General features: G+C 41.9%; 1 protein-coding gene across 1 annotated transcript in view; it reads left to right on the forward strand.

Moving 5' to 3' along the window:
• Positions 1–12618, forward strand: part of nkain2 (sodium/potassium transporting ATPase interacting 2) — a 398362-nt gene extending 385744 nt beyond the window's left edge. Inside the window, exon 7 of the mRNA XM_033021198.1 lies at positions 11511–12618. Coding sequence (XP_032877089.1) covers positions 11511–11520 — 10 coding nt within the window. The 3' untranslated portion in view covers positions 11521–12618. The remainder of the gene's footprint in view (positions 1–11510) is intronic.
• Positions 12619–13486: the final 868 nt, after the last annotated feature.

The following is a 13486-nucleotide window of genomic DNA, read 5'->3' on the forward strand; positions in this document are numbered from 1 at the left end:
TGAACTATTGAGCTCTAGGGAAAGAGCAAACTAGGAGCAAAGTGCTGTCATGGAGCCAAAAAGCCAAATTTGGATAATTTATATTATACCATTTACAATAGTTTTTAAGTAATAATTCCTTTATATAATAGTAGCTCAAACCCACTGTTGTAAATCTCTTGCAAAGTTCCAGCTATTCAGTCCACTTGCAATTTTGTTTGAAGTCACGTCAGTGACTACGTGAAGAGCCTGCTAGTCCGCATGCGCGTCAATTCGCGAGAATGCATGCGGCGGGTCGGAGTAGTTCGCAACTGCTCGAAACTGCTCTGGCAGGTAAGTGAATGTTACTTTCAGCGGGCCGCTGCGACAGCGGTCCCAGAGTATCTGATGGAGGCAGCCGTTTTGGCGGTGGCCGTCATTGGAGCTCCGTACGGGAACAGGTGGCCGATTTATCGGAGGCCGCCGTGGAAGCTCCAGAGGAACTCGGTTTCATTATTGCCGGCAGGATTTTAGCCACCATGGAACTCCATTAGGAGTTCGGGCTGCCGGTACGGCTTGGGAGCTCGCTGCTAAAAATAGCAGCAGACAGTGTATTAATATAGCGGCTACGTTTCGTATCATTGCGAAGTTTACAGCGACCGGTGATAGCCGCGGCCAGGGCAGCGAATGGCTGCCATAGCGCCTATATATATTATTAAACATAAAAATGCTGCTGAGGCAGTATACGCTGGTTCAGCATTAGTCTGGCATAGCACCTAAAAAATTTAAACATAGAAATGCTGCTGAGGCAGCACATGCTGGTATCAGCATATAGTGCTTTATTAGTAGGATTAAGGCAGTTAAAAATGGAGCTGGCAGTTTTTTAATAGCAGCTGCTGTTCGGTCACGTTTGTGATTATCGCAGCAGATAGGACATTTATTATCATACACCATATGGTATAGAAAAACTTGACTTGCTTTTGACACAGTATGGGACTCCACTGGAGTGGGTGGCTGTTCGGAGGAACTCCACTGAGGCTCCAGAAAAGGGCTCCTGGCTTGGGAAGCCTTTATTCAGCTGTGTCTATCAGACACCTGTGGAACTATACCTAGTGCAGGGTTGCAGTATTTCTCCCACTCTGTCTAGCGGACTATCGGGAAGAGGTGACTCCGATTATAATGCCGCTCATCCGAGTCATATGGCGGCCAGAGGCGCTCCAGTTCTTCCCTGTAATACTCCGTTGGGGCTCCAGAAGGGAGCAAGGACTCGGAGTCACTAGCAGGTGCAACCTGTCTGGTAAGTATAATGATGATACCGACAGAGCACCGATCTGCACAGCTAGTCCCGGTTCGGCTCCTAGAGGGAGCAGCCTGACAACCCCGAGACGGGGCAAAGTCAAAGGCAAGTCTGTAGGACAGGTCCTGTTGGATGATTTGGGTCAAGGGGATTCTGTCCCCACATCTTGGCAGATGTGATTGGGCGTTTGTCTCAATTAGAACATCTGATGAATCAGATGGTGGCACTAGAAATGTTCCGTGTTACGAAGGCATGTCAGGCAGCAGCTCCTGGTTCAGGGTTGCAATATTCCTCCCACTCGGATGAAAGGAGTGGTGGAGATGGTGCCAAAGTATATGCACATATGCCTGAGGCAGCTTCTGGTTCAGGGTTGCAATATTCCTCCCACTCGGATGAACGGAGTGATGGAGATGGTGTCAAATTATATGCACACATGCCTGAGGCAGCTCCTGGTTCAGGGTTGCAAAATTCCTCCCACTCGGATGAAAGGAGTGGTGGAGATGGTGCCAAATATTATGCTCCGTATTACGGAAGCATGCACAGGCAGTTCAAGTCATATGCCTGTAGCTACCCCTGGTTCAGGGTTGGAATATTCCCCCCACTCGAAAGACTATCGGAGATGGTGTCACAAAATATGCTCTGTGTTACGGAAACATGCACAGGCAGTCCGAGGCATACGCATATGGCAACGCCTGGTTCGGGGTGCACTATTTCTCTCACTCTATGAGAGTGTCAGAGATCAGTATGGAACTGACTCCGAACATGACTATGTGCCTGAATCCCATGCTTTAATGCATGATGTGCGAGAATCACATAAGGAAGAGCTGCCTGCTCTTGCCTCTAAATTTGCAGTTCCCTCGGGGACGGACAAGCCACTACAGCGGCAGCAGCTATCTAACAAAAATAACAAGCATGACAGACAGGGTCTGCAAATGGAACCTCGCTGAAGCTCCAATAAGCAAATCAACCCGGGGTCAGAGACGCTGGTAAGTAAGGTCTCGTTATTAACCTCCGTAAACTCCGATATGGAGCAGTCTGTCGGCCCAGGTTTGGGTTTACTGGCAGCATGGGCTGTCTAGTGGATTTCACTGTCTCTGGGATAGATCAGGTTGATGTAGAGACATTGGCAGGGAGCCTTGCATAGTAACCTCTGTAAGTTCCAATTAGGAACAGTTTGGTTACCCTGGTTCAGGGTAGACCATCATGGAACTGGCTGGCATATGGGTCATATTGACCAGGGAAGCACTGCCTCATCATCTGTGATTGAGGTTATCAGACTGCTCAGTAGAATGAAGTAGTTGAAGTCTTCCTCAACACATGGTTTATTTCTCCACAGTTAGTAGAGTTGCTGGTTCATTGGAATCATCATTGCCATCCTATCTGGGATAGGTAGTTACCAGCAGGAAGCTGGTCTGGCATATAATATAATTTTTATCTGACCTGCAGGTTCACGTTGTGAATCAACAATGTATTTATAATAATCCATAGGCTCTCAATACCAGTATTCCTGATTGAGTGGCGGGTCGAAGAGATTGTGTATTGCACTCTGGTGACTTAGACATGTGGTTTCAGTCAAAGGACTGCGAGGTAATTCCTGATTCAGCCTTGCATTATACTAATTTCCACTCTGAGGGAAAACGCTGAGTATTCGTTGTGACTCTTAGTCAAGAGTTAACTCGTATTCCCACATCAAAGGGAGACTGTGGTTTCAGCTCTAGTCATAAGGTTCTGATTATATGTTATCAACGAAATGTATGAATAACTAGATAATGCATCTTCCGCGGGTAGATACGGCAAAAAAAATTCCGTCCGTATGGTCAATAGAGGAACAGGGGTTCCGAGTGCAATCAATGACAGCTCATCCGAGAATGAGTGGTCTGGCCTAGGACTAGAAGGGTATTTCTGATTTTCTCAAGATTACAGAAATAGAGTGCAGGCCGAATCAGGTTAGCATTTGGCTAATCTGATCATGGGTTTAGTTACCCAGTTTAAGATGGATGATTGGCATTCTGCAATTTAACGGATTCAGACAATCGATCTTGTAGTTGCATACTCTGCCATGTCTATACTCATGAGGCACAGATTCTGCTGTTTTGATAACAAAGCTAGTGGTGAAAGCCAATGATGCCCTACTCAGATTAAAGGGCATTGAGTCATCGATTTTTAGGTAATATGCAAAATTTGCAGCTGATTAAACTTATGGGTTATCGGTAGATACCTTTTGCGATATTAAAAATGAGGCAACATGAAATTTAACAGTGCCAATTTTGCCCATTCATTCACGCGGCTGAAGCAACTCGTATTTACTCAGTCACGAGTGACGGCTGGGGCAGCCTGTCTTCTCGGGCAGCTAGCTCTGCACGATTGTATGAGAAGCTTGTGAACAACATATGTGAGTTATTTTTAAACGGAGGTAACAGGGGTTTGTGTGGCTTTCAGTTTGATCCTAGAGAAGCGTTTATGTGATAGCACAATTGACATTGCTTGTGCTGCTTTGTCATTCTTCATAGTACCATAAGTGGGACAATAAATGATTGGTTATTTACCCGCTGTTCACTAACGTTATGCAGGGTGTCTTTTATTTGACCACTCTAATAGCCTACACTCATTGTAGTGTGCGATGTATATCAGTAAATTATTATGCAAATATTCTTCTACTTTTTCCTAATGGGAGCAGTATTTTTAAGATGATTATGCTTGCAGCAACTCATATCAGCACAAAGAACACAGCCTTTACTCAATCTCTGGCTTGGTCTCTATGTCATAACTGACTTTTGGATAGCTTGTTATGGGAATGATCTCATAAGCAAAATGAGCAGGATTGCGTACATTTGAAGTTGACAGCATACCCACCAGAGCAGAGATCGGGGATGTCATTAGGTATACAAGTGCACTGAGTTTGCTAGTACCTATGAGATGAAAGATAGTTTCTTTTTTGTTATTCAATAGTCTCAAGATATTGCTGATGGCTCATTAGCAGCCAATAGAATGGATTTTCCCTTTCATCATATAGCAAGAGGCTTACATAGTGCGTGTTAATAAATTATAAATTTGGTTGAATATGTTTGGATATTTGCAGATAGAATTCTGCACAGTGTTGCATGAGTTATTGTCTAACTCTACAGTCTATTGGGACTATGGTCTGGTTAAGAACAATGGCCACGTATGCAAGTTAGCATCATGATATTAATAACCCATGGTTTTTCTACCATTAATGGTTTATCTGTTTAAGTGTTTCACACACAGATTGGAGTACTGCATGAAACCACAGAGCTTTGCAGTCTTCATGTAATCACTCACGTGACGTCAAAATAAAATAGAAAGATTAAACGAGAACTTAGCATTTGAAGTTTGATATTTATTTCATGAGAAGTTGAAGTGAGGGATTACGTGCCCTCCACTCCCAACCCTACTTCTCATAAAGATCATTCGGTAGTTCAAAGCTCGTTAATCTTCCTATAGCTTCGGTCAGCAATTATTCTGTGGTTTCATACAGCTGCTCTAAAGTTTGATGCGCATGCGGGCTGGCGGGCTCTTCACGTAACCCCTCACTTCAACTTCTCATAAAATAAAGATCAAACTTCAAACGGTAAGTTCTCGTTTAATCTTTCTATTAATATGTTCTCATTTGTAAGTTTGGATGTCTTTTTCTGGGTCCTCAGCCTTCCTTGTCTTCTCCAAAGAGAATAGAAGGGAACAGTAGATTAAGATTTTGCTGCCAAGAACTTATCCTTGACAATCATTGATGTTCAGCAGTCGGCAGTTGTTCCACGACTTCAGATAAGATCTTTCATCGAGCCTTTCTAAGTCATACCAGAATTAAAAGTTAAAGTTAACATTCCAGAGGACTGTACAAAATAAGGTGTCCAGTTGATAAAACAGATTATGCATTACATAAAGGCCATTGTGTACTTTGGGTATAACCAAATGTACATTGACAAGTTCACTTACATAACATTATTCAGTGAACTAGGCACAGTTGGGAGAACATATGGGCAACTCTCCTGCAGAGTTCTGTTTCACATAATGATGGAGCCCCTCTGTGAGAAATACTTTAGGCCTGTATCCAGTCCACATGTGGCCATTATGATATTTTTTCTCTTGTCCCATCTCAACCTGGTATGCAGTTCCATCCATCAAACCACCCTACGAGAGTTAATGATAATATATCAACTTATTTGCAAACGGAACAATTCACTGTTTGGATAAATTGGTTTATATCTTACACAAATACTTACAAAATTATTATTCTATTATGGTTCTCTGAAGTTAAAGCAGACTGCACAGGGACATATGTACTGTAAACATTTTATATTAGTAGCTAAGTTATCTTGAGTTAAAAATACTAATTTCTACTGAAACAATAAGGTTAGATTACCCTGAAATAGGAGGTGGTAGTTGACACAAGATAGTAATATCAATTGACGTGGCCTCCACGGCCTTCTGTGGCAATAAATTCCACAGATTCACTACCCTCTGACTAAATAAATTCCTCTTCATCTTCATTTTATTCTGAGGCAATGACCCCTGGTCCTGGACTCTCCCACGAGTGGAAACATCCTCTCCACATCCATTCTATCCAAGCCTCTCGCTATTCGGTAAGTTTCAATGAGGTTCCCCCCTCATCCGCTAACGCTTACGAGCCGCTGACCTTCAGAATATGCCAGCCTCAAAATGTAATTTTAAATTTAGTCCTCGTTTTAGAAGCTGTGAGCTGCATGGCTCACACTGGAAATTTGCTGCAGCTTTCTGGCACCTGCCTGGTGCAAGGCTACATGAGGGGAGGATGTTTCCTCTCGCAAAGGAGTTTAGAACAAGGGATTATCTTCTTAGAATAAGGGATAGCCCATTAAACACTGTACAATGCCGCCAAAATGGTGCCTCTTGCATATAGATTTGGCCACACAGCCAGAAGGCTTCCCAACGGGCCACGGCTGTGGACTGGGAACGCGGCCGAAGGCCTTTATCGAGGTGCCGCGGTCTCGATGCCTCCTGGATCGCCGCATAAAAGCCCGGTTCGGGGTCTCGCAGGTAGTAGCCTGGGTTGGGCGAAGGAGCCGATAGAGCCTGCGGTTGGGGCCCGGGTCAGCACCACGGAGACGTGAAGTGGAACGTCGATAGCGGTGAAGCCTCGGCGATGGCAGCGGTGAAGCCTCGCGATGATGGGGCCTCAGCAGTGGTGCAGCCTCGCGGCGGCGGCGATACCTTGTGGGTCGACCCACGGTCGATGAGAGCATGGAGGACCACCGTGAGAGGGGAGGGGAAGAACAATGGAGGACCCGGCGTGGGGGTCAGCCGTGAGGGAGGTGGGGGGAGAACAATGGACAATGGGGACTCGGTGTGGGGGAACTGGTGGGACGCTGGTGGGGCACATAAGGGGGAGCCAGCGTGCTTTGTAACTTTGTCAATGCTGTTGGTGGCTGCTATTTGTATACATTGTGTATGCAAACAATGAATCTCACTGTGCCTAGTCACATGTGATAATAAAGTATTCCTATTCCTATTCCTAACTGGTGCGATTGTGTTTATTTTCAGGGATAGTCTTGCTGAGCTTTATGCAAAAAATGTATTTCACTGTACATGGTACTTGTGACTATAAGGAAACCATTAATTGAAATATTACCTAACAAAAATCTCTGGCTTGAAATCCAAGCTGCACTTTGCATAGCAATGGAACTTCAAACTTCGAACTTCAATGGAACTTCCTCTTTTCCATCAGTTATATTCAAGTAGAATATGTATCATGTTCCTGAAATAATGCATTTCATCACTCAGAGAATGGTAAATGTTTGAAATTCTATACTCCACTTGGCTTTTGGGGCACACACATTCATTACAGTCAGATCAGAGAACAGTAGAGTCTTAAATATTGGAGGAATCAGGAGATATGCAGATATGGCTGGAAAATCCTGTTGGAACTGATCCCAAGCTTTTAGAAAGTTGAGTACCTCACTAATTAACATGGGTAAACGTTTTGAAGTTCCATTGATATGCAAATAGCAGTGGATCAGTTTGGATTTCAAGCCTGAGATTTTTGTTAGGTAATGTATTTAGGGGGTCTTGATTGAACATGGGTAAATATTATGTTCAAAATCAACACAGTCATGATTTCATTGAATTGCAGAGCAGACCCAGGGCTGAATAGACTCCTCCTGAACTTATGTTCAAATGCTGCTCCTCACCAGCAGTCAGATATACTATTCCTTGGCAACACTTAATAAACTGTTAGTGAGATATACATAGTTGCTATGGAGTCCCAGATAAACGCAGGCAAAAACCTCTGCTGATAACCACCTATCGGCATTCTTCATCCGATAAATCAATATTGCGAGGAGTCTTTCCTGCACCCTTCCTTGGACTTATGTGTCCTTTGTAAATTGTGATGACTAAAATTTGTCGCAGTATTCTAGTTGTAGTTTAATTCTCCATTATAAAAATTCTCTGTTATAAAAAATTGAGCACAAACCCATGCTGACCATGTCCCTAAATAATCAATATCTTCCAAATGGGAGAAAATTCTATACTGAAGAATCCTCCCCAATAGCTTCCCTATCACTGACCTATAATTCCCTACATTTTCTCTACTTCCCTTAAATAAAGGAACAACGTTAGTTTCACTCCAGTCCCTCGTGACCTTGCCTCTGGCTAGAGAAGAAGCAAATATTTTCTTAACGGCTACCACAATCTTCTCGCTTGCTTTTCTCAATAACCAGGGATCAATTGCATCAGGTCCTGTGGTTCTAGTCACCTTAATGCACTTCATGAGCTCCAACATCCCTGCTTCTTAATCTCAAACTGCCCTTGCGTATTAGTATTCTCCACACTGATCTCACTTCCTCATGTCCTTCTCTTTGGTGAAAACTGATGCCAAGTATTCATCTCGCCTACATTCCCAGACTCCAAGCACAAATTCCTTCCTTCCTTTATCCTTGAAAGGTCCTACCTTTTCCCCGGTTACCCTCTTGTTTTTAATAAAGGTATAAAAAGCCTTGGGATTTTCTTTAATCCGTCCTGCTTTATGAGTGTGCTCTTTAGTTCTTATTGCCTCTCCTTGTTAGTCCTATCGGAATGACCTCAATTCATAAAAGTGAAATTTCATCTGTTTGAATAACCTGAAATCATCTATTCATGGTATTTACCACATTTCTAGGTTTGTGTTATTTGCACACTTTGAAAAGACATATACCGAAAACCAGGTTCTCAATATATATATATAAATCAGTGATCTTTATCGTCACCTGGGTACAGCGCTGCAGTATATAGATCACTACTACTCTCTGCTTTCTGTCCATCATTAAAATTCAGTCAATATACACAGATGATTTAATTCTTGTTTTCTAGTCAAAAGTTAATCAAATCATCACCCTCCAAGTTCAGGTCCAGCACACCTTGAACATTGTGATTTCTATAATATTCTCTGTTGACAAAATTAATTGATATTGAACTCAGGAATAGATGAAAAGCTATACTTTATAACCTACGAACCTATCTCCATTGATGTATTACAGGTAACCCATTCCACCTCCCTTGTTTTTCTGTTGTGTTTTTTTTTTTTGCTTTCTTTTTTATTTGTAACTTTCTACCCTCTCTTTTTCCCTCTTTCTATAAAAAATAAAAACACTAGAAGCAGAAGTAATTGATAATGGAAAATTTTAATAATGTATGACTGATGTATATGAAAAGTTTTTTTACTATAATATGTAACTACATTTTATAATATGTCTACTTCTAATAAATAATTTTTTTTTTTTTTAATTAAAATTTTTTTAATTGATATCAAAGCAACACATTACCATTCTTTCTGTCTCCGTTCTCTTTGATTCTGGCCGATTATACCCAAGCTTCATCAACAATCCTTTTCACTGTAATCCTCAGTACTCATGTCTTATAGGCAATTCCAGTTTTCATTTTCAGTACACATCATACCATTGCTATGAGTCTATGAAATCCGCCACTAAAGTTAATCATTGAAGTTGAGACCTGGCAGCATGCCCTTGGAGCTGCATCAAAGAGGAAGTTCTGCTGTGCCTCCAGCAAAGTTAGGATGGCAGATCCCGTGAAATTATTTATTGTGTTGGAAAGGTAGCAGGAAAAAAGGACAATGGCCATCCCATCAATCAGCCTTCAGCTCGTCCAAGCTGTGTCCCATGCATACAGAGCCCTAGGATAAATCTGCTGTGTGTTGAGTAACCTATATTGGTGTATCTGTCATGCTGTTCTGTTGGGGAATAGGCACAAATTGCTGGAATAACTAAGTCTGAAGACCGTTGGTCTGCAGAAGGGTCTCGATCCAAATCACCACCTATTCCTTTTCTCCAGAGATGCCTGACCCACTGAGTTCTTCCAGCATTTTGTTTCTATATTCTGTTCTGCTGCTGGGTTCCATTTAGGGTTAAATAGTGACCCCCAATCGATCTTCTGATAGATATTACACCTTATTACTTGGTTAGTGTAACAGTCTTGATCAGCTTCTTCCTTTTACAACATGTGCTTTCTCTGCTTATCAGCCCATTCCATATGTGCTATCTGCTTCAATTGATGAAAGCTCCAGTTGTCACAGCAGATTATTTTTAGAATCTCAGTTTTCATTGAAATTGAAAAAAGGAAGGTCACTAAGTTAAAATTAGACTAGAAACAAATAACTGCAGATACTGGATAATACACAAAAGGACACATAGTGCTGAAGTAACTCAGCAGGTCAGGCAGCATCTCTGGAGAACATGGATAGCTGATGTTTCGGGTCAAGACCCTTCTTCAGACTGACTAAAATTAGGCTACCTATTCAGTCTATGAAGTGCTGACAGTCTCATGCAGAATCACTGTTAGTATTGTGATGTACATTCCTATGGGTATTACCAAAAGGGTACAAATGCAGCTGAAACCTATATTTACATCTGATCTCTGACTCCAACAGGTTTGAAGAGTTATGGGCCTGTCACTTAGGCGACATTTTAGGCGACTGCAGGAGACTATACAGTCACCACATGGTCGCCACATGATCGCGGGTGGTTGCCGGGGAGTCGCCTTCATGGTCGTGAGGAGTTCCCGCATTCTGGGAACTAGTCGCAGCCTCATTATCGTCACCGAATGAAGCCGCCATGGAGAGTAGCGAGAATTCTCGTGCCGTAGGTGGGTCACCAGGAGGTCCTAGTGGGTCGGCAGGCGGTCGAAGGTTCTCGTAGGTTCTCGTAAGTTGTATCCGGTGCTGACCGGTGAATTTCATTGGCGCATTGGGGGAAAAAAAACGTAAGCAGTAGTTTTCAGAACCAAGGATAACCGACCAGTAATGTTAAATGTCCACCGAGCTTCTCAGCCGTGTATCTCTAGCTTCTTAAAAGTTATATCCACTCCTTCTCCCCCCCTCTTTTAAAGGACTTACCGTACACTGTGCTTCAGCCGTCTTAATTACAGCGCCAACCTTCCTGTTCATCGCGGTATCACCTTGAATTTGCACCGTGTGAACTTCACTCAGACAGCCCTCCCCCCGTTTGCCCTGTCCCCCGCCTGCATAACGTGCTGGTGAAGGAAGCGATGTGTGTGTGTGTGTGTGTGTTCCACTCTGACAGTCGCTGTTCCAGTTGCCAGTTTTTCAGGCGACTGCCAGCAACTTGACAGTCGCCAGCAACTTGACAGTCGCCAGCAACTTGACAGTCGCCAGCAACTTGACAGTCGCCAGCAACTTGACAGTCGCCGGCAGTCGCCTGAAAAATCGCCTTAGTGGGACAGGCCCATTAAGCTCTGAAAAACTGATTTCTTAACTTGGATATAGTTTAGTTTAGAGATACAGCATGGAAACAGGCACGTTGGCCCACCGAGTCTGCACCGACCCGTACATTAGTTCGATCCTAGGAACAATTTACAGACCTACAAATCCGCACGTCTTTGAAATGTGAGGAGAAACCGTACCACCTGGAGAAAACCCATGCAGTCACAGGGAAAGCGTTCAAACTCCATACAGACAGCACCCGAGGTCAGGATTGAACCCACGTCTCTGGCGCTGTATGGCAGAAACTCTACCGCTACACTGCTGTGCCGCAGCATGCTGTTATCCTTCAGCATGTTCTGCTGGGTAGCAGGCTTTAGCATCAAATTCTTCATGGACTTTGGATTAAATCAAATGTGATGAGGTGCTATTATTATCAAATCATTATTAATTATTATTATTATTATTATTATTATTATTATTATTATTATTATTTGGAGTTTAAAGAATACTTAGAACTTTATTAACATCATTTTTAATTTATCATTTTAGGTCAAAATAAACTGGAAACTGGATGCCTTAAAATTCTCCTGACTTCAAATTTTTCAAACCTTAACTTCAAAGAATCTGGTGGTGGATGCTTTTGTATTGTTCAGTGTGGAGCACTGAGATTTGGAATATCAGAAGACCCAACTAAAATGCAGACGTATGAAAGACCTCAAAGTTTTAAAACTGCACACAATAACCAGCAAACTTTCTGCTCTGTGTTTCTATGTGTTGACTGAAATAAGTGGAAGCTTGGTGCCAAAAGGATTGAACTAAAGTATCAGTGCCCTCTGCAGGCCAATGTAAAAACCTTACTGCACATATCTCTTGTATGATTCCAGATTGCCAATTATAGCTGCAACTGTTCATCAATAAATTAGATTAACAGTTTATATTTAGAGGTCATTGTTAAATATGCATTTCTGCTGGATAAGATACAAATGGTGAATTGAACCAGTGCCATGATTTTATTGAAGCTTGGGTGATGCTACCAAATGTGAGCTAGTTCTTGTACTAGCTCCACATTTGCCTTAATACATGCAGGTCTGAACATTACTAAGTAAATTTAAAAGTTTTGGGGTTGATGGGAGGGGGGGATGTTATAATGTTGAAACTGTTTCCCTACATAAATGCTAATGGAGTCAGTATTCTATGATAACATTGCTGTTATGGCTTTGCTGGAGACACTTTGAATTCCTCTGGCTCTTCAGAAAGTAGTCCATCTCATCTTGTTCTGTTCCTGCACAAAAATAAATGTGAAGCTGTGGATGAAATAGGCTGTAGTAGTATATATGAATAGTTGAAAGCCTTTATAGGTTCCGTGAAAAATAGATGAAAGGCAAGAACCAAACAAAAGTTGGTAGTAGGGTATAGTCAAGACACATTTGTTTTTTTGTTCCACTGCTTCTGCTGTAATCCACCTAGTGTATATGGCAGCTGTTATGTTTTTTAACACAGGAATACATGTACATTTATGTTAATTTATGCAAATTAAAGGCTAGAATTGTATTTACTGTTATTTTTATTACACCAGTCTGTTCAAGTACTTTGTGATGATCATCTTTGTTACTATCTGTATAAAAGAAACACAGTTTTATTACATGTATTAACACTCTGTTGGTCCCATGGTGTTTTTTGAAACCAAATCTAGAGATTCTGTCAAACATTATATCTTAGCGATATTTGAGGCTCATGGTTGTGCTTTGTTAGGTAGTTTGGCGGTGCTATTAAGAACTAAACTATAGTAAAATGTACTTGTATTAATGTTCTACACTTGCCTGTTCAAACACCTGTTCCTGCCAAGCACTTACATTTGATTCAAAATGTCACAGCCTTGAATTGTAATACTACAGGGCACAGTGATTGTTTCATTTTTTTTATGTCACCAAAGTACTTCAACTTTACCATTTTTCTTTAAGATAGAGGTTGAATGAAATGGCGAGTAAAAATAAGTTTTTAATTCTCGTTCATTATGTTGGGAACTGGTCCAAAGGCTGGGGTAAATGTTGCCTGGCAGGGAATCTACCATCTGTGCAATTAAGATGCGAGTCCCCAAGCCCGGATAATGTCTAGATTGAGATCTTTATTAATACAAATAAAATTAATAGTTTATTAGATTATAAGAAAACTGCATTCAATCTCAGATTTTGTTGCCTCTGCTTGTAAAATGGAAACCTGGGCTGACCCATTTGGATTTTGTTATTTGACCTGAAATTGACTGGACGTCAAGGAGTAGAAATTCATCATGGGTGGATGCATCATACATACTTCTAGAAATGTAACTCCAGTTGGCAGTGCTACATTTACTAAAAATGTGCTTCAGTGCATTGTAATCTGGAATGAAATTTAGAGGCAGAGTGCAAGCAATGAAGGTTTGAGTTACCAAGTGTCGACAATAATAAATTTCTCGACAATAATACCCTCTGGCTTCCCATGATATGCTTAGCTTGTTATGTCAATGCAGTAAAATATGGTGCAGCACA

The sequence above is a fragment of the Amblyraja radiata genome, chromosome 5, assembly GCF_010909765.2.
Source record: "Amblyraja radiata isolate CabotCenter1 chromosome 5, sAmbRad1.1.pri, whole genome shotgun sequence".
Classification (NCBI taxonomy): domain Eukaryota; kingdom Metazoa; phylum Chordata; class Chondrichthyes; order Rajiformes; family Rajidae; genus Amblyraja; species Amblyraja radiata.